The sequence below is a fragment of the Pinus tabuliformis genome, chromosome 5_2 (genome assembly GCF_031772625.1).
Source record: "Pinus tabuliformis cultivar Carrire ecotype Pingquan chromosome 5_2, CPIR1, whole genome shotgun sequence".
NCBI classification, from domain to species: Eukaryota; Viridiplantae; Streptophyta; class Pinopsida; order Pinales; family Pinaceae; genus Pinus; species Pinus tabuliformis.
The window spans coordinates 327234544-327253861 of NC_142306.1; the positions used below are offsets into that span (position 1 = coordinate 327234544).

The following is a 19318-nucleotide window of genomic DNA, read 5'->3' on the forward strand; positions in this document are numbered from 1 at the left end:
CTTAGGCCAAGGTAGTCAGACGGTCAGGCAGATCTTGTGATAACTTTTGTACCATCTTCAATCAAAAGGGATTTAACCACCCTAAAAGTAAAAATTAACCTATCTGTTTAAATACCATGATTTTGCCAGACGTAGGTCTCGGTAACAAAATCATAGGGTGTACATGGGACAGAAAGTAGAACCCATGGCTCTTCGTAGCTCCCAGGCCAGACGAACACATTCCCTATTTGTTTTAATTTCATAAAGAAAGTTTGGGATTATAGAAAATTCAGTTGGCCAGACACCCATAGTGATAAAGACATGATCGCCACAAATTCCTCGCTGGCAGATTCAATACGGCGATAGGGCTGCTATGAAACATTATGTGCGAAAAACGGGTCATTTGCAAGGAATTGAACTCGTGATCTTAAGCATGAGGCCCTTGGTTTTCGAGATCTTGAGCAAATTAAAATGGATAAAAGCCAGAACACTGAAATTTGAAATCGTACAGGATCCGTTAGAATGAGGAAACCAAGGGATTTTTGGTTGAAATACCTTGGAAGTTCCTCGATAGTGTATCCATGAACCCCAGGCCGATGAGTAAGGCTCCCCGATATTGTAGGGAAGTTCTTTAAGTCCTCCGCTCCCAGATCCCGCCACCACGCCCTTGAGGAATTTCAGCATTTTCACGGCCTCTAAATCTTCCGAATGTTCCTGAATCTGCTGTTGCTGGCCGGTTCACCGGATCCCGATCCTTTCCCTGCCCCGCTCTACTCTCCTCTGCTATGGACGGAGGAGTGTTGAGCAAGGATGCGCTTTTACGCCAGAGTTGGAAATCCGACCATGACACTTCCGCTAGCGTTCATTTCTCTGATTATTTTTCTGAAGCATTTATACAACGTTATGCACATATACAAACGTGGGGTAACGCTTTCAACCAAATTTGACAATAATAGATGATATCATGGAAAGTGTGTGGAAAGACACTACATAAATGTATTTCTTTTAATTAAGAATCTTCGTGTACTTGGTTTTTTGAGATTTAATTTTTCTAGGAAAGAGGTTAAGTTGTAATTGTGGATGGTATTAACTTGTAGGTATAAGGTTAAGGATAAATGTTACCTGTAATGATATGATTTCATACAGGTTGAGTGGGCCTAATGGTTAAGAGCATGTGTTTCTTCCTAAGAGGTCACAGGTTCAAAACCAGAGGGGGGTAGAGTATGTATGCCTTCGACTTAGTATTTGGGTGTATTATGACTTAACATTGTCCTTAAAAATGGATATTATTATTATTATTATTATTAGGAATAATTTGCAAGGTGGTTAAAAGGGATGTTGGCTTATTTGCAAGTATTATGTAATAAAAAATCATTATTTGGGTGTATTATGACTTAACATTGTTTATGATTCGTTAAGTGTTCATATTCTTTGAATGTAACGAAACAAGTTAATGGTCCAAAACCCAAAGGAAACTATTAAAAGTGGAAGTCTAGTCTTTTATATCATACTCAATGAGTTATTTCAAGTGACCAAGGTTTGTTTATCCACAATGATGTTGTTGCATGTTGGCATCTTGAGATTGTATTCATAAAGGCTATGCTAGTAGCCCTAAGTTTTGTGAGCCTTTTTCTTACCTTGGAATAAAAAATAATAATATTTTTTTTCTTTGATTGGTATACATAGGAATAACCAAGCAATAAGTTTATCTGAGAAGACATGTTAAGCCAAATCTAATTTGGCCATAATCACTAGCACAATAACTCATTAGGTTCAATCCCAAGACCTCCTTAGGAGTTTAACATACTAGAGAGAGGTTGGTGAACCATGTGAGCTACAAGGATGTGCTCAAAGTTAGAGCACTTGTGGCGATTGAAAGAGATGAAGCATTGGTCACCTCCCTCTCACTCTAAAAGTGTTTACCTTTATCCTCTTAGAGCTTCACCAACAAATCACAAAGCATGGGATGGTGGCCAAGTTGTGCAAGGAGGGGTTGTTGCAAGGAGATGAGTGGAGTCATGGTACCTGTAAAGGATATCATGGCATTAGTCGTGGCATGGTTTTGGTGGTCGTTTGCTTGTGCTTATCATTCTTTGCATGGTCGGCTTCTCAATATGCTCTAGAGTTGTTTTCCCTTGCCTATTCTCACATTTTGTTGGTAGCAACAAGTGTTGTCAACACACTATTGTTCAACAATGTGGGGTTCTTTGGCCTCTCAATTTCACTTCATTGATGCCTACTTCAAATGGTGTGTGCTGTTTTCTAACAACCCCTTATGTGCCTTAGTTATTCTTAGTGGCAATATTGATTCCCATCTACTAGCTCCTTATTATGGCAAAGTACCATAACATTCTCTACTTTTTGTGTTTATCAACAAGTCAACCTCGCAGAGTTGCATTATAGGTGCTCATTTTTTTGTCAATGATGAATTTCCTTATAGCCTTGTGTTCTTCATAATGTGCAACTTGCCTTTGTTGAAATAGAACTTGTGACTTGTGTTGGTAGGTAGTATTTTCAAATGGACAACAACTTTTACACATTGTTTCTAGTGTCCTGTGGTATCTGTAGTTTTGATCGATCTTTCCCCTAATTGACAACTCATCATTGTGATGTATTTTAATCCCAATCAATAACTCAATAATTTTTTTGTTCACAAAGTATGATGTTCAATTTTATACTCTTGAGGAATTCTCTTAACCAAGCAAGGTGCAGTTAAATAGTCCGCATAGGCAATGGGTGTGTGTAATGCAAGCAAAAAAGTGTATATTTGCTTCATTCATAGTAAGTGACAACATTATCATGTTGGTTTAGCAATTCCCTTTTAGAGGATTTTTTAGCTTAGAGGGTCAAGTTGTATCCTTTCGTACATTCACAAACTATTTAGTTCAATGTATTACTATTAGGGAGGTCTCTTAATAAAAGTTGGTTGCAACTACAAAGCCCATGTATGCAATGGGTATGTGCATCGCAAGCAAAAATCATTTGTTGGCCTCATACATGGAAGATGACAACATTATCATGTTGATTAAAGATCCTCCTTTAAGGGGAGTTGTTGGATCAATTGGTCAAGTTGTGATGTTTGGTCTGTTCACGAAGCATTATGTTTAACGTTCAATTGTTGAGGTTTATTGACCAAAGTGGGTGTATCTATAAAGCTCTTGTAGGTAATGGGTGTGTGAATTTAGGCAAGAAAGTGTCTCTTAGCCTCATACATAAGCGGTGGAAACCTTATCACATTGGTTTGGTGACCCCCCTTTAGAGGGAATCATTGGTTTAATTGGTCAGATTATAGTGCTTGGTCCATTCACAAAGTATTGCATTCAAGTTTCTACTCTTAGGGAGGTTTCTTTATCAAAGTGAGGTGTGAGTGAATACCTCGTGTGTGTGTGTGTCTACAGGGCTTGTAGATTCAAGATAATAGCCTTGTCATCTTGGTTTATTGATCCCCTTGGCTCAGTTGGTGAGGTTGTAATGTTTGTTTCATTCATAAAGCATTGTGGTTGATGACCTACCCGAGTTTAGGGTTTCAAATTTCAATTATTTTATTTTCATTGTGGCCTTGGGGGTGTTTTCTTCCATGCACACCCTTTTAGCGACTTGTGGGGTATGTGGGATGTTTTTCCAATCTAAGTGCCCAAAATCACATTATTTCCATGTATAACTGATTATGTTTTGTAAAGGAAAAGTTTTGTGTTTGTAGTGTGATTTTTGCTCAATTTGGGATTATGTCTATAAATGAACAGTGTTAGAGCCTATTGTTGAAGTTTTTCCTGACTTTTGTCAGCACATGTAGACATTGCATGCATGACCCACCGTCTGTTTATAAAATCCTTGTAAATTATTTGTTATCAATAGTCAAGATACACATTTATATCAAGAAAAAGGTGATGACATATTTATCTCGTTAATGGTTCCCTTGTTACAACTAAGTATTTACACTCATCTACAAAGCTTTTATGTAACAAAGCATCTACCTCACTCAAAACGACCTTTCAATGCCTTACTAGAGATGTTGTAATGAACAAAACATTATAATTATACAAAAAACTCAATTTTAATCAAGCAAAACTTAATCATAATAAGCCTTACACTAAATACTAAAGAAGCTTTGCAAAGGCATTTATTTGACCTTTTTCCTTGTAGTAATTGAGTCCCTTATGCTAGGAATGATGGAGCGCACAGGAGCTGTTTTTTAGGAATAAAAAATCTAAATCTCATGGCATGAATAAATACCATGTGCTTTCAAATACAAATGATGGTGTTGAGATGGTGGTAGGTGTCTCCATTTCAAAGGTTTTCATGGAATACTTTTGTGCTCATTAAGCATCATAGAAGAAAATTGGTCATAAAAAAAAGAATGTAATGATTCAATGTGATTAGTGTCTCTACTTGTGAGAAGTCAAAGTCTAAAATTTGAGTTATCAATTTCACCCTAAGTTTTTTGGGTTATAGAGGAATTGTGGAAACATTATTGGCTCCATCGTGATCACAATATCATGTCTAAGGCATAAACTCCATGCAAGATATCTAATGGATAATCATTTGCATTGAGCCTCTTTGATATAGTTGAGTTTTGTATTAGATAACCAGCAACCTTTAGGAAGCTTAATGGTTGGTATAGGGAATCTTTGACATGGTGGATCAAGGGAATATATTTTGAAATACTTTCTCCTCATAAATGGTGCACTAGGAGAGGACACAGAAAGAGATTTTATAGTCATGTAAATAATTCCAAGGCGCTATAGATAGGTGTATTGAATTGTTGTTATTCACACCCTTAGACTACATTAAAGAGGGAAGAGAAAGTTGAACAAGCATATCAACCCCATGGCTAATGAACTATTACATTGGTAGGAATACCACTACCTCCTTTGATTTACCCATTATAATAAGGATCACAACATGTCAAGTCCTTTATGTTCTCATGAACCAAGCCCAACAACAATCATGGGGTGGGAGGAGAGGAGATTTTTTAGTTGCAAAAACAATTCCAATACATCATGGATGAGCATATTGACTTATAACACACACACACACACACACACACACACACACACACACACACGCACGCACGCACACACACCCACACACGGCCACACACCACACCACACAAAGGAGATAGAGGGAGGTCCAACAACCAAGCATATTAACCCTACAACCAATCAAACATTATCTTATAGGAGGGGCACCACCTTTTTGGATTACACCATCAGCATATTGGAGCATTTATGATGTCACAATCTAAGACCCATGGCCAAAGAAATACAAGTAAGCTTACGCATGGATTAAAAATTCAATATTTACACTCGTAACATTTGTAGACGAAATGAAACCCACAATATATTTTCTACCTTGATGGAGTTTACACCTAAAGGTGCCAACATTCTTAATACATTAAATGACCCATGCTTTAAGGCATAGTATAAGAGTACAACCATGAACTCGATAGGGTTTAATGTTATGGAATGTGCATTCATGTATATAAGAAATGCATGGAATCAATTATTTAAAGAGATTGGTGATAACTAAACATAAAGGAATAGAACACAATGAACACCATAAATCCTCTAACTATGCAATTATTGTTAATACATTATAGTTCTCACAAGTGTTATGAGATTGTTGAGTGGAGACAATGTGCACCATGAGGTTGACAAGTGTTGCCTATTCTAAAAATTTGTTGGTGGGAGCAAGTGTTGTCAACCCACTATTGTTCAACAATGTGGGGTTCTTTGGCCTCTCAATTTCTCTTCATTGATGCCTACCTCAAATGGTGTGTGTTGTTTTCTAACAACCCCTTATGTGCCTTAGTTATTCTTGGTGGCAACATTGGCTCCCATCCAATAGCTCCTTATTATGGCAAAGCACCATAACATTCTCTACTTTGTGTGTTTATTAGAAAGTAAACCTCGCAGAGTTGCATTAAAGGAGCTCATTTTTTTCAGTGATGAATTTCCTTATAGCCTTGTGTTCTTCATAATATGTAACTTTCCTTTGATGAAATGGAACTTCTAACTTGTGTTGGTAGGTAGTATTTTCAAATGGTCAACAACTTTTACATGTTGCTTCTTGTGTCTTATCATATCTGTAGTTTTGATCAATATTTCCCCTAATTGACAACTCATCATTGTGATGTATTTTTACCCCAATCAACAACTCAATAATTTATTGTTCACAAAGTATTATGTTCAATTTTATACTCTTGACCAAACAAGGTGCAGTTACATAGTCCGCATAAGCAATGGGTGTGTCTAATGCAAGCAAAAAAATGTATCTTTGCTTCGTTCATAGGAAGCGACAACATTATCATGTTGGTTTGGCAATTCCCTTTTACAGGAGTTTTTTAGCTTATAGGGTAAAGCTGTATCCTTTAGTACATTCACAAATTATTTTGTTCAATGCACTACTATTAGGGAGGTCCCTTGACAAATTTTGGTTGCAACTACAAAGCCCATGTATGCAATGGGTATGTGCATTGCAAGCAAGAAGCATTTGTTGGCCTTGTTAGCGCTTGAAATTTCACCTCAGGCTGAGAAAGGTAAACCTCAAGGCTACATCAAACCATTTAGCCTCGTAGCTAGCCCTACGGGGCAGGAGAAGGCTCTCTCCGGTCAATCTCGGTAGATCTTCAATGGGATGAGATGACCAACAAGGTAACACTGATATTAGGCTAGTAAACTGATTAGAAAGATTGATTTGGGATTTTTTGGGTTTTTGGTGGCAAATTGAGGAATTGCAATTTCGAGTGCGGGGATTGGACACAGTTTCTGCAGGGGGTTCTTTGGGGCGAGGTAGGAAACAGTATTTATGCCTTAACTTGAGATGGATGATCAGGAATGAAAGATGAGGAGCTAAAGAGAGCAAACAATCACTTTGAATTCTCTTTAGACAGAAGAAAACATTGAAATTAAACAAATTTAAAAGCAGAGCATGGCTAGCATGAATTCATACTTTAACACTTCATTTGTTTAATGTGCAGCAGTAAAGAAAGGAAATGAATCACATAACAAAGCTTACAAGAACATTGAGAAAACACACCATCAACACATGAGTCCACAAGAATCCCAAAGATGACTGCAAAACCCTGGTCTTCCTTAGCCAAAAATTGCAGAGATACAAGTGAAATAATACAATGATAGCTTCTCCCTCAAGAGTCCAACCATGAAAATGAGCAAGAAAGTACATAATATAGATGATCTAACCTCTTTCCCTGCCTCCATGGGTCGAGCTCACTATCCTAGGAGCTGTTTGAACCACTTCTAAACTAAGCACTAGAAAATAGGCAGTCAAAACAACTTGCCTCTATAAACTTGGAAACCAGTTCATACATTCAATTTTTACCCTTTACATGCAAGAATCTTCTAGAAGAGTTAAACAAGAGTAAAAATATCCAAAAAGTGTCACAATTACATCCAAGAGGACCACCATCCACCTCAAAAAGTCAAACTGGAGCCAAACTGCGTTTTCTGGGCTGAACTGGTCAAATCTGGCAAAGTTTCCTCAACGGGTCGCGCACTTTGGAGCTCTGTTTGGAGGCCTTCCCGGTGTCAGAATTGGGTGCAGGATAGCTCGTTGGAAAGGTCTCTGAGTCTACTTTCCAACCCAACTGGAATTTTTGGATTTGGAGGTCATTTTCCCAGTCAAAAGTCAATTCTCCCAAGACTGCTTCTGCAACTCAAAAAAGGGGCAGAAAGTCAAATTTTGCCTGTATTTTGACCTTCTGGAGGCCCAAATCCCCATAAAAACTCAAGTCCATCCATAGGCATGTGTAACTTTGCATGAAAAATCTAGAAATGTTGAGTTTTTGCAAAACGGAGCTACGATGACAAAGGGTCTCACCGGGGGTGAGACCCGTTGAGGAGCCAAAACCTGTAAATTTCCAAAAATTGCCAAAATTACCCAAAATTCTCAAAAAAAATTGGGATTTGTGCTGTAGCTAGGCTATTGAGTGCCATGATCCTTGAGTGAAGCCTCAACCAAGATACGGAGGGGATTTGGCCTCTTTCTCCGTTTAAGAGCCTCGGACAACCTCCTTTGGAACATTCTCATTTTGGCCTTGCATACATGCATCCTTGCCCAATAGTGATTCTTCATGTTTCTCAGCAGCCTTTTCTCTTGGTTGGCCTTAGCCAACAGCCTCTCCAAGTGAGCATTCTCCTGAATGAGCATTGAATCTCGGTCAGCAGGCAATGGATCACCGGGTCTTCTACGGTTTAGGACTCGGTCGCTACGAATCCTCCATAACTCATCAAGCGCTTTCTCATCCTCCAATTGTTTGTTCCACTGCTCTAGGTAAGTAATAGTCCATTGAGCACCCTCGGGTCTCCTCTGTAAAACATCATTTTCAGCCCTGAGATGCTGAATGATCTCCTTCGCCTCTTGGCTAGGAGAACTGACCTCAAGATCAATCACCGGATCCTCATGAATCATGGGCTCTTTGCCCCTCTGTAGTACCTGTGCTGGTGAAGAAAGCGAGGCCCCTTCCACCTGATGTGGAGATAGCACTCGCTGAGTTGAAGATGAAGGCGAGACCCCTTCCACCTGCTGTGGAGATAGTACTCGCCTAGCTGCTGCAAATAAGGCCCTTGGGCCTCTCTGATAAGTGACCAATGGAGGAGAGCTGACATGTCTGGTCTCAAGAATATCATGCTACTGTGATGGTCTTCCCTCCTCATGAACAACCTCAGGGGGTGAAAGGGATAACCTTGAGAGCAGCAAAACAAAACCCTATCTCTACTTGCATTTTGACATTTTTAAAGCAAATATACATGAACTTCTCATTTCAACTTGATGGCGTTAAAACACATTTCCCATGCTCATTTTTCTCTATCAAGCAAAATACTTTGATGATCAGAGGCCTACCGCAACCTTGAAGAGATTTAGGGTCATTTGGCAGCTTATTGGAAAATTTCTGTGGAGAAATCCCCAACGGGTCGCGCCCCTCCCAACGGGTCGCGCATGTTGCTTTTCTGAACTGCGGAAGAGCTCTCAACAGGTCGCGCACCACCCAACGGGTCGCGCTTTTGCAGGAGGCTTTTGGAGGCCTTCCCGATGTCGGAATCGGGCACATGATAGCTCGTTGGAAAGGTATTTGAGTCTACTTTCCAACCCAACTAGAATTTTTCAATTTGGAGTTCATTTGACCTGTCAAAAATTAAATCTCCCAAGACTGGTCAAAAAGTGCCAAATGAGGCTGCCTCAAGGAAGAGTGCTGTTGCAGTCAGCTTTTGAATGCCTTCCTCAACCCCAAATTGAGCTCATGATAGCTCATTGGAAATCTCTTTATGTCTAGTTATCATTTTACCCATCAAGAAAATCATTTGGCCAACCAAGCTAGGAGAAAACTTGATTTTCCCAAGGTCACTTCAGAGGTGTCTTTGATTCTCCTGAGGCAACGGTATTCTTGACATTTCTCTCAAAAAATGACACCTGTGAAAAAAGTGAAGGAGGTTTTTCTTCTTTGGCATGTTCTGGACAAAAACCTCTCTCAGTTTCCCAAAATTCATCTTTTATTTCTCTGAAACATCATTTGAGTGAAACTTGTCCCGATGTGTGAAACAAGGAATTCTGTCGAAATGAAGCGAAATGAAGGGGATAGGGGGCTTCTAAATTCTTGAGGAAATTTTTGGGAGTGGGGAGGGAAGTTATGAAGCAGGGGAAAGTGGAATCTCAGAGATTGAGCGAGGGGAAGGGGTCCAAAAGGGCAAAACACAGGCCAAACCTAGAAAATTGCCAAGTTGTAGCTAGAAACTAGGGTTTGTGCAAAAATGAGGAATTTGGCGGATCTAAGGGATGGGAAGTGTTTGATAAGGTACTTTAAGGATAGGGGAAGGTGTATGAACATCAGGAAACAAGTTTTGCCGGTGATTTGACCATCCAAGAGAAATTGGCTTTCAAAACCCTAGGAGAGGGAAATGACCTTGCCAAGGCACAACTGAAGCATGAACAAGATGTAAAATGACTCATTAGACACTGACATGACAATGAAAACCCTATGAATGATGATAGACTCAGCTGAATGGTGACATGGACTGACATTTTGGCAAACCCTAGACCTAATGCCTAGTGACCAAATTTTGCTTGAAGAGACACTGAAATGACAAAATTTGACCTTGACACTCTGAGACAACTTTGTAAGAGCATATTTGATCACTGGAGGAAGGCTGGAAAGACTGACACTAACAGGCCTTATACATGGAAGATTACAACCTTATCATGTTGATTAGAGATCCTCCTTTAAAGGGATTTGTTGGATCAATTGGTCAAGTTGTGGTGTTTGGTTCGTTCACAAAGTATTATGTTTAACGTTCAATTGCTAAGGAGGTTTATTGACCAGAGTGGGGTCTATCTATAAACCTCTTGTAGGTAATGGGTGGGTGAATTCAGGCAAGAAAGTGTCTCTTAGCCTCATTCATAAGAGGTGAAAACCTTATCGTATTGGTTTTGTGACCCCCCTTTAGAGGGAATAATTGGTTTAATTGGTCAGATTATAGTGCTTAGTCCATTCATAAAGTATTACATTCAAGTTTATGCTCTTAGGGAGGTTTCTTGATTAAAGTGAGGTGTGAGTGAATACCTTGTGTGTGTGTGTGTGTTGCAAGCAAAAAGTATATATTCAGCTTGTAGGTTCAAGATAATAGGCTTGTCATGTTGGTTTATTGATCCCCTTGGCTTAGTTGGTTAGGTTGTAATGTTTGTTTCATTCACAAAGAATTGTAGTTGATGACCTACCTGAGTTAAGGGTTTAAAATTTCAATTATTCTCCATTCATTGTGGCCTTAGGGGTGTGTCCTTCCATGCACACCCTTTTAGCAACTTGTGGCATGTGTGGGATGTTTTTATAATCTAAGTGCCCAAAATCACATTATTTCCATGTATGATTGATTATGTTTTGTAACGAAAAAGTTTTGTGTTTGTAGTGTGATTTTTGCTCAATTTGGGATTATGTCTATAAACAAACAATGTTAGAGCCTATTGTTGAAGTTTTTATTGACTTTTGTTAGCACATTAATGAGATATTTATCTCGTTAATGGTTCCCTTGTTACAACTAAGTATTTACACTCATTTACAAAGCTTCTATGTAACAAAGCATCTACCTCACTCAAAACGACCTTTAAATGCCTTACTAGAGTTGTTGCAATGCACATACATTAGAATTATAAGCAAACACAATTTTAATCAATCAAAGTTTATTCATAACAAGGCTTCCACTAAATACTAAAGAAGTTTTGCAAAGACACTTATTTCACTTTTTTCCTTGTAGTAATTGAGTCCCTTATACTAGGAATGATGGAGCCCACAAGAGCTACTTTTTAGGAATAAAAATATAAATCTCATGACATGAATAAGTAGCATGTTATTTCAAATATAAAGGATGGTGTTAAGATGGTGGTAGGTGTCTCCATTTCAAAGGTTTTCATTGAATACTCTTGTGCTCGTTAAGCATCTTAGAATAAAATTGGTCATAAAAGTAAGAATGTAATGATTCAATGTGATTAGTGTCTTTACTTGTGAGAAGTCAAAGTCTAAAATTTGAGTTATCAATTTCAACCTAGGTTTTTTGGGCTATAGAGGAAATGTGTAAACGTTATTGGCTCCACCTTGATCGCATTATCATATCCAAGGCACAAACTCCATGCAAGAGATCTACTGGATCATCCTTTGCATTGAACGTCTTTGACATAGTTGAGTTTTGTATTAGATAACCAACAACCTTAAATAAGTTTAATGATTGGTAAAGGGAATCTTTGACACGGTGGGTCAAGGGAAGATATTTTGAAATAATTTCTCCAAATAAATGGTGCACTAGGAGAGGACACAAAAAGATATTTTATAGTCATGTAAATAATTCCAAGGCGTTATAGATAGGTGTATTCAATCGTTGTTATTCACACCCTTGGACTACATTAAGGAGGGAAGAGAAAGTTGAACAAGCATATCAACCCCATGGCTAATGAACTATTACATTGGTAGGAAGAACACTACCTCCCTTGATTTACCCATTATAATAAGGATCACAACATGTCAAGGCCTTTGTGTTTTCATGAACCAAGCCGAACAACAATCATGGGGTAGGAGGAGAGGAGATTTTTTAGTTGCAAAAACAATTCCAAGACATCATGGAAGAGCATATTGAATTATAACACACACACACAAAGGAGATAGAGGGAGGTCTAACAAGCAAGCAAATTAACCCTACAACCAATCAAACACTATCGTATAGGAGGGGCACCACCTCTTTGGATTACACCATCGGCATATTGGAGTATTTATGATGTCACAAAATTAGACCCGTGGCTAAAGAAATATAAGCAAGCTTACACATGGATCAAAAATTCAATATTTACACCCCTAACATTTGTATAAGAAAGGAAACCCGCAATATATTGTCTACCTTGATGGAGTTTTCGTCTAAAGATTCCCACTTTCTTAATACATTAAACGACCCTTGCTTCAAGGCATAGTATAAGAGTACAACCATGAACCCGGGAGGATCTAAGGTTATGGCATATGCATTCATGTATCTAAGAGATGCATGGAATCAATTATTTAAAGACATTGGTGATAACTACACATAAAGGAATAGAACACCACGAACACCATAAGTCCTCTAACTATGCAATTATTGTTAATACATGTTGGGTCCCCATAATACTAGTGATTACCCCATTACTATTGTAGTTGTACCCCTTATTAATATTGTTGTACCCCTATTATCCCCATATTGTTATTTTTGTGGCTTTATATTATTATTGTTAGGTCGGCTGGGTTATATTGTGACTCCTTAGACTCCTATATATAGAAAGGAGGTTTTGTCATTTGAATCATCCAAGAATTGTTCATTTATGTAATGTAAAGGAGGTTTCCCCCTCGAAGAGGCTGAATTCTAAGGCGTTGATCTATCTTTTCTATATTTTTCTTGAGCTGGTTTCATAACATTTGGTATCAGAGCTTTGGATTCTAGGGTTTCGCTGCTCCAAACAGGTCATCGTGGAATTTTCGCTATAACTTGTTTTCTGCGATGTTTCAGAAGTTGAAAAAAAACCCATTTGAGAAGAAATCGCGCTGAACCTCGGGTCCGAATTTCAGAGCTGTTCGCGCTATATTTCCGGAGATATGATCTAAGGAAGTTGGTCTTTTTGCAAACTCCTGAATTACATTCCAAACAGGTGACCTGGGGAAAAGTGTCATAACTTTTTCTCTGGGGATCAGATTGAAATTTCGTAAGAAGTTACAGAAAGAGGACAGACTGTAGTTTCTTGTATGCATTTTTCAGATCCAAAGGTCGAAACAGTGACTCGTGGCACGTCGTACAAGTTCGCTCTACTGAAATAGTCTATAATCAAGTCACTGTGGGAGATTTCACATAACTCTTCCTTGGAGAATCCAATTTGGGTCAGACTTGTGGCATTGGAAAGAGGACACAGAGGGCTACTGCAGGTCACAAATTTAGATCTAGATGATTGGAAAGTACAGAGATACATCAGAGGCAATATTGAGCTCCTACAAAGTGAAAAAAGGTGTGTAGATTTTCTTAAATTTTTGCTTAAGCTTGGTTTGAAAAATTATTTTGAAGGAATTCAAAGGGCATGGTAGAGCATTATTATCGGTAACTGATGCCCCAAGGAAAGAAAATGCAAACACCTAGTAAGGAACCTGAAAGCTCTAGCATGACTCATGAAGAAGAGGAAGAAATGCAACATGATATATCAAAATTACAAGACCAAGTGCAACAACTGTCCCTTGCACAAAAAGGAACAAAATCTACGATGGATGGTTTAAAGAAAGGCGTAGAAGCTAAGATGGATTGTTTAAAGAAACGTGTAGAAGCTAAGATGAATGGCATGGAAGCTAAGATGGATGATTTGAAGATAGATTTGAAGACAAACATGGAAGAATTGAAGACAAATATGAATAAGTTGCTACAAGAAAGGGTCACTAATGGTGAAAGGGTAGTAAAGGAAACTCATGATGAGAACAAAAGAAATGTTAATCATGATTCCATAGACTCTAATGTGGGATCAAAGACCCACCATATTCCAAAAATCGATATGAAGAAGTTTGATGGCAAGGATCCCGCAACATGGATATTACAGATGGAGCAATTCTTCGATCTCAATAATGTGCAAAACACACAAAACGTACGTATTGCAACTTTATATTTGGAACCAAATCAGTTTGTATGGTATCAATGACTTTGCTCTGTAAACAATTTATCACTTGGGCAATTTTTACGGAAGAATTGATAGCACATTATGAGGATACAAAAAGCAACACTTTTTTTAGCCAATTGATAAGTCTCAAACAAAAAGGTTCAATAATGGAGCACATTGAGGAGTTCCAAAAATTGAACACAAGGGTAAAAGATATTCCAGAGGAGCATAGGATTGATGTGTTCATAGGGTCTTTAAAGGATAATATCCAACATGATGTTCGCCTTTGGGAACCTGATTCATTAGAGAAGGCATTCAGGTTAGCAAGAAAAATGGGAAGCAAAATTATGGCAACCAGGAAGCATACCACTCACAACTATAAAGACGGAAGTGTTGTTGCCGCTAGTCTTCCACAACCTATAAGGTTGACACCACAACAATTGGAAGAAAAAAGAGCAAAAGGGCTTTGTTACAGTTGTGATAGCAAATACACTAAAGGTCATAAGTGTGCTGAGAAGAAATTATTCTACATAGATTGTGAAGAGGAAGAAGAAAAGGAGCAAGAAAGGTCAAAAGAAGAGGATATACTCCAGGAACAAAGCCTAGATAAAGAAAAAATGAATCCGACCATATCTTGTAATTCATTGGCGGGAATTACCACTCCTCAAACCATCAATATAGAAGGACAAATCAAGAAGAAAAAGGCAATAGTGTTGATTGATTTAGGAAGTACCCACAATTTTATTCATTGTAAGGTAGCAAGAGAATTGAATTGCTTCTTATATCCAGCACCAGAGTGTCAAGTGATGGTTGCAAATGGAGGAACAACAAATTGCTCGGGAAAGTGCCATAATATCAAGCTATCCATGGGAGAATATGTATTGACTAGCCCAATGCTTTCCATTCCAATGGGAGGTGCTGATGTTGTACTAGGAGTCCAATGGCTATAATCCTTGGGTACAATAGCTTTTAATTTTCAAGAACTTTTCATGAAATTTTCTGTGGAAGGAAAGGAAGTTGAATTAAGGGGTATTACAGGGAAACTGGGAAAGATAATCAGCTCTAACGGTATGACAAAGCTTCTAAAAAGGGAACAAAGAGGTGTAATTGCACAATTATGTTCACTAGATGTGTCCACGGTGGAATCATATATTTCTCCAGATCTCCAAAAAGTCTTGGACAATCATTCCAAGGTATCTGAGACTCCCAAAGGTCTCCCACCTATTCGTGATCATGATCATGCTATTCATCTTATTCCAGGAAGTATTCCTCCAAACATTTGGCCGTACAGATATCCCTATGCCCAAAAGAGTGAAATTGAACGTATGGTTGCAGAAATGCTAGAGGCTGGTATAATTCAACCAAGTCAAAGTTCTTTCTCTGCTCCAGTCGTATTGGTGCACAAGAAGGATGGATCATGGCGCATGTGTCTGGATTATAGGGAGCTCAACAAGCTCACTATTAAAGATAAGTTTCCCATTCCTGTCATTGATGAATTACTGGATGAATTGCATGGATCAATTTACTTCACCAAGTTGGATCTTCGTTCAGGATATCATCAAATCAGAATGAAGATTGAAGACATTCCGAAAACAGCATTTAGAACTCATGAGGGTCATTATGAATTTTTGGTCATGCCTTTTGGCCTTACCAATGCACCTTCAACATTTCAAGGTTTGATGAATTCAATTTTCAAACCATTCCTTAGAAAATTTGTGTTAGTATTTTTTGATGATATACTAATCTACAACAAGTCTTGGAAGGATCATGTTGAACATGTTGACAGGGTGTTACAACTATTGGAGGAGAAACAATTATATGCAAAAAGATCCAAATGTTTCTTTGGAGTACAAGAGGTGGAATATCTGGGTCATATTGTATCTCATGAAGGAGTTAAGGTAGACCCTAGCAAAATTAAAGCCATTAAGGAATGGAAAATCCCCACATCCATAAAGCATCTGCGAGGATTTCTCGGGTTGACAGGGTATTATCACAAGTTTGTTAAGAATTATGGGAGAATAGCAGCACCTCTAACAACATTATTGAAGAAAGATGCATTTTCATGGACTCCAGAAGCAACAAAGGCCTTCGAACATCTTAAAGAGGCAATGTGCCAAGCACCAGTCTTAGCTACACCGGACTTCACAAAAACCTTTATTTTGGAATGTGATGCTTCAGGAAATGGAATTGGTGTTGTTTTAATGCAAGATGAAAGACCCATTGCTTTTGAAAGTCGTCCAATCAAGGGAAAGTTTTTACACAAAGCTATTTATGAGAAGGAAATGTTGGCAATACTCCATGCACTTAAGAAATGGCGACCCTACCTAATGGGAAGACACTTCAAGGTAAAAACAGATCATGATAGCCTTAAATACTTTTTAGAACAAAGATTATCCTCTGAAGAGCAACAAAAGTGGGTCACAAAGATGTTGGGTTATGACTTTGAAATCATCTACAAAAAAGGGAAGCAAAATGTGGTGGCAGATGCACTCTCAAGAAAGGATGAGGATGTGGAAGCATTGTTGTGCACCATTTCTATTATCCAACCAGATTGGATAAACGAAGCAAGGGAGGAATGGAAGAATGACAAAGAAGTGTGGGCACTTATTCGAAAGTTACAACAAGATTCCAGTATGTCTGATACATTTAGCTGGCAAAATGATTCGTTATGGTACAAAGATCGCTTATACCTCTGTAAGAATTCCCAGCTAAAACAAAAGATTCTTATGGAATTGCACACTTCTCCCTTAGGAGGGCACTCAGGATTTTTAAAAACTTACCACAGGGTTAAGAAGGAATTTTTTTGGGATGGCCTTAAATCAGATATTCAAAAGTTTGTGGCGGAATGTTTGGTTTGCCAACAAAATAAAGTTGAAACAATTAAGACACCGGGTCTATTACAACTTTTATCCATTCCAAGCCAACGTTGGGAGGAGGTTTCAATGGATTTTATCACAGGTTTACCCAAGTCTGAGGGAAAGAGTGTCATCATGGTGGTAGTTGACAGACTTACCAAGTATGCACACTTTTGTGCATTATCACATCCATTTAAAGCCAGTACAGTTTCTACTGCATTTATGGAAACAATTCAAAAGCTACATGGAAACCCAAAGATTATTGTAAGTGACAGAGATCCCATTTTCACTGGAAATTTTTGGACAGAATTATTTTCTTGTCTTGGTACTCAGTTAGCTCATAGCTCATCTTATCATCCTCAATCTGATGGGTAAACTGAGATAGTAAACAAATGTTTGGAAGGATATCTTCGTTGCTTTGTATCTGATAAACAGACACAATGGGTCAAATGGTTGCCTCTGGCTGAATGGTGGTATAACACTTCCTTCCATACAGCAACAAAAATGACCCCATTTATGGCACTTTATGGGTATCAGCCACCATCCATCACATCATATTTAAGAGAAAATTCTAAGGTTCAAGCAGTGGAACATCACATTGAACATCAACAACAAGTCCTCCAACTCTTAAAGGATAACCTCGTGTTGGCACAGAATAGAATGAAACAACAGGCAGATCAACATCGTAGTGAAAGAAGTTTTGACGTAGGTGATTGGGTATTCCTACGGCTACAACCATATAAGCAAATGTCCCTCAAGCAAGCTAAGAAGGATAATAAATTATCACCAAAGTATTATGGTCCATACAAGGTGTTGCAAAAGATTGGTACTATGGCATACAAATTGGAGCTTCCTGCAGCTTCTCGATTGCACCCAGTTTTCCATGTTTCATGTTTAAAGAAGGTTATAGGCGACAAGCTCCCAGTTCAAACAATATTGCCAGAACTTGACGAGGAAGGAAAAATTATATTGGAACCGGAAGCAGTCACAGAAACAAGAACTTGACAGCTACGAAATCGATCAATTTCGGAGTATCTTATCAAGTGGAAGAACTTATCCGCTGAAGATTCCACATGGGAGGATGAGAATTTTATACAGAAGCATCCAGAACTTCTGAAGCGTTGAGGACAACACTTTTTTGAAGGAGAGGGGCATGTTGGGTCCCTATAATACTAGTGATTACCCCATTACTATTGTAGTTTTACCCCTTATTAATATTGTTGTACCCCTATTATCCCCATATTGTTATTACTGTGCCCCATAGAATCCCTCTATTGTTATTTTTGCGGTTTTATATTATTATTGTTAGGTCGGCTAGGTTATATTGTGACTCCTTAGACTCCTATATATAGAAAGGAGGTTTTGTCATTTGAATCATCCAAGAATTGTTCATTTATGTAATGTAAAGGAGGTGGCCCCCTCGAAGAGGCTGAATTCTAAGGCGTTGATCTATCTTTTCTATCTTTTCTTGAGCTGGTTTCATAACAATACACTACATTTCTCACAAGTGTTATGAGATTGTTGAGTGGAGACAATGTGCACCAAGGTCTTGAGAAGGGTTGCCTATTCTCACATTTATTTGGTGGAAACATGTGTTGTCAATGCACTATTGCTCAACAATGTGGGGTTCTTTGGCCTCTCAATTTCACTTCATTGATTCCAACTCCAAAAGGTGTGTGTTGTTTTCTAGCAACCCCTTATATGCCTTAGTTATTCTTGGTGGCAAGATTGGTTCCCATCCAATAGCTCCTTATTGTGGAAAAGCACCATAACATTCTCTACTTTGTGTGTTTATGAACAGGTCAACCTCGCAGAGTTGCATTAGAGGTGCTTATTTTTTTGTTAGTGGTGAATTTCGTTATAGCCTTGTGTTCTTCATAATGTGAAACTTGCCTTTGTTGAAATGGAACTTGTGACTTGCATTGGTAGGTAGTATTTTCAAGTGGGTAACAACTTTTACACGTTGCTTCTAGTGTCTTATGGTATATGTAGTTTTGATCAATCTTTTCCCTAAATGACAACTCATCATCGTGATGTATTTTTACCCCAATCAACAACTCAATAATTTTATTGTTCACAAAGTATTATGTTCAATTTTATACTCTTGAGGAGTTCTCTTGACCAAGAAAGGTGCAGTTAAATAGTCCACATAGGCAATGGGTGTGTGTAATGTAAGCAAAAAGGTGTGTCTTTGATTCATTCATAGGAAGTGACAACATTATCATCTTGGTTTGGCAATTCCCTTTTAGAGGGAGTTTTTAGCTTAGAGGGTAAAGTTGTATCTTTTTGTACATTCACAGTTTATTTATTTATTTCTCAATGCACTACTA

General features: G+C 38.3%; 1 protein-coding gene across 1 annotated transcript in view; it reads right to left on the bottom strand.

The window, feature by feature from the left end:
• Positions 1 to 893, bottom strand: part of CTEXP (kinase family with ARM repeat domain-containing protein) — a 341359-nt gene extending 340466 nt beyond the window's left edge. Inside the window, exon 1 of the mRNA XM_089436322.1 lies at positions 535 to 893. Within this exon, the coding sequence (XP_089292448.1) occupies positions 535 to 663 (129 nt within the window). The 5' untranslated portion in view covers positions 664 to 893. The remainder of the gene's footprint in view (positions 1 to 534) is intronic.
• Positions 894 to 19318: the final 18425 nt, after the last annotated feature.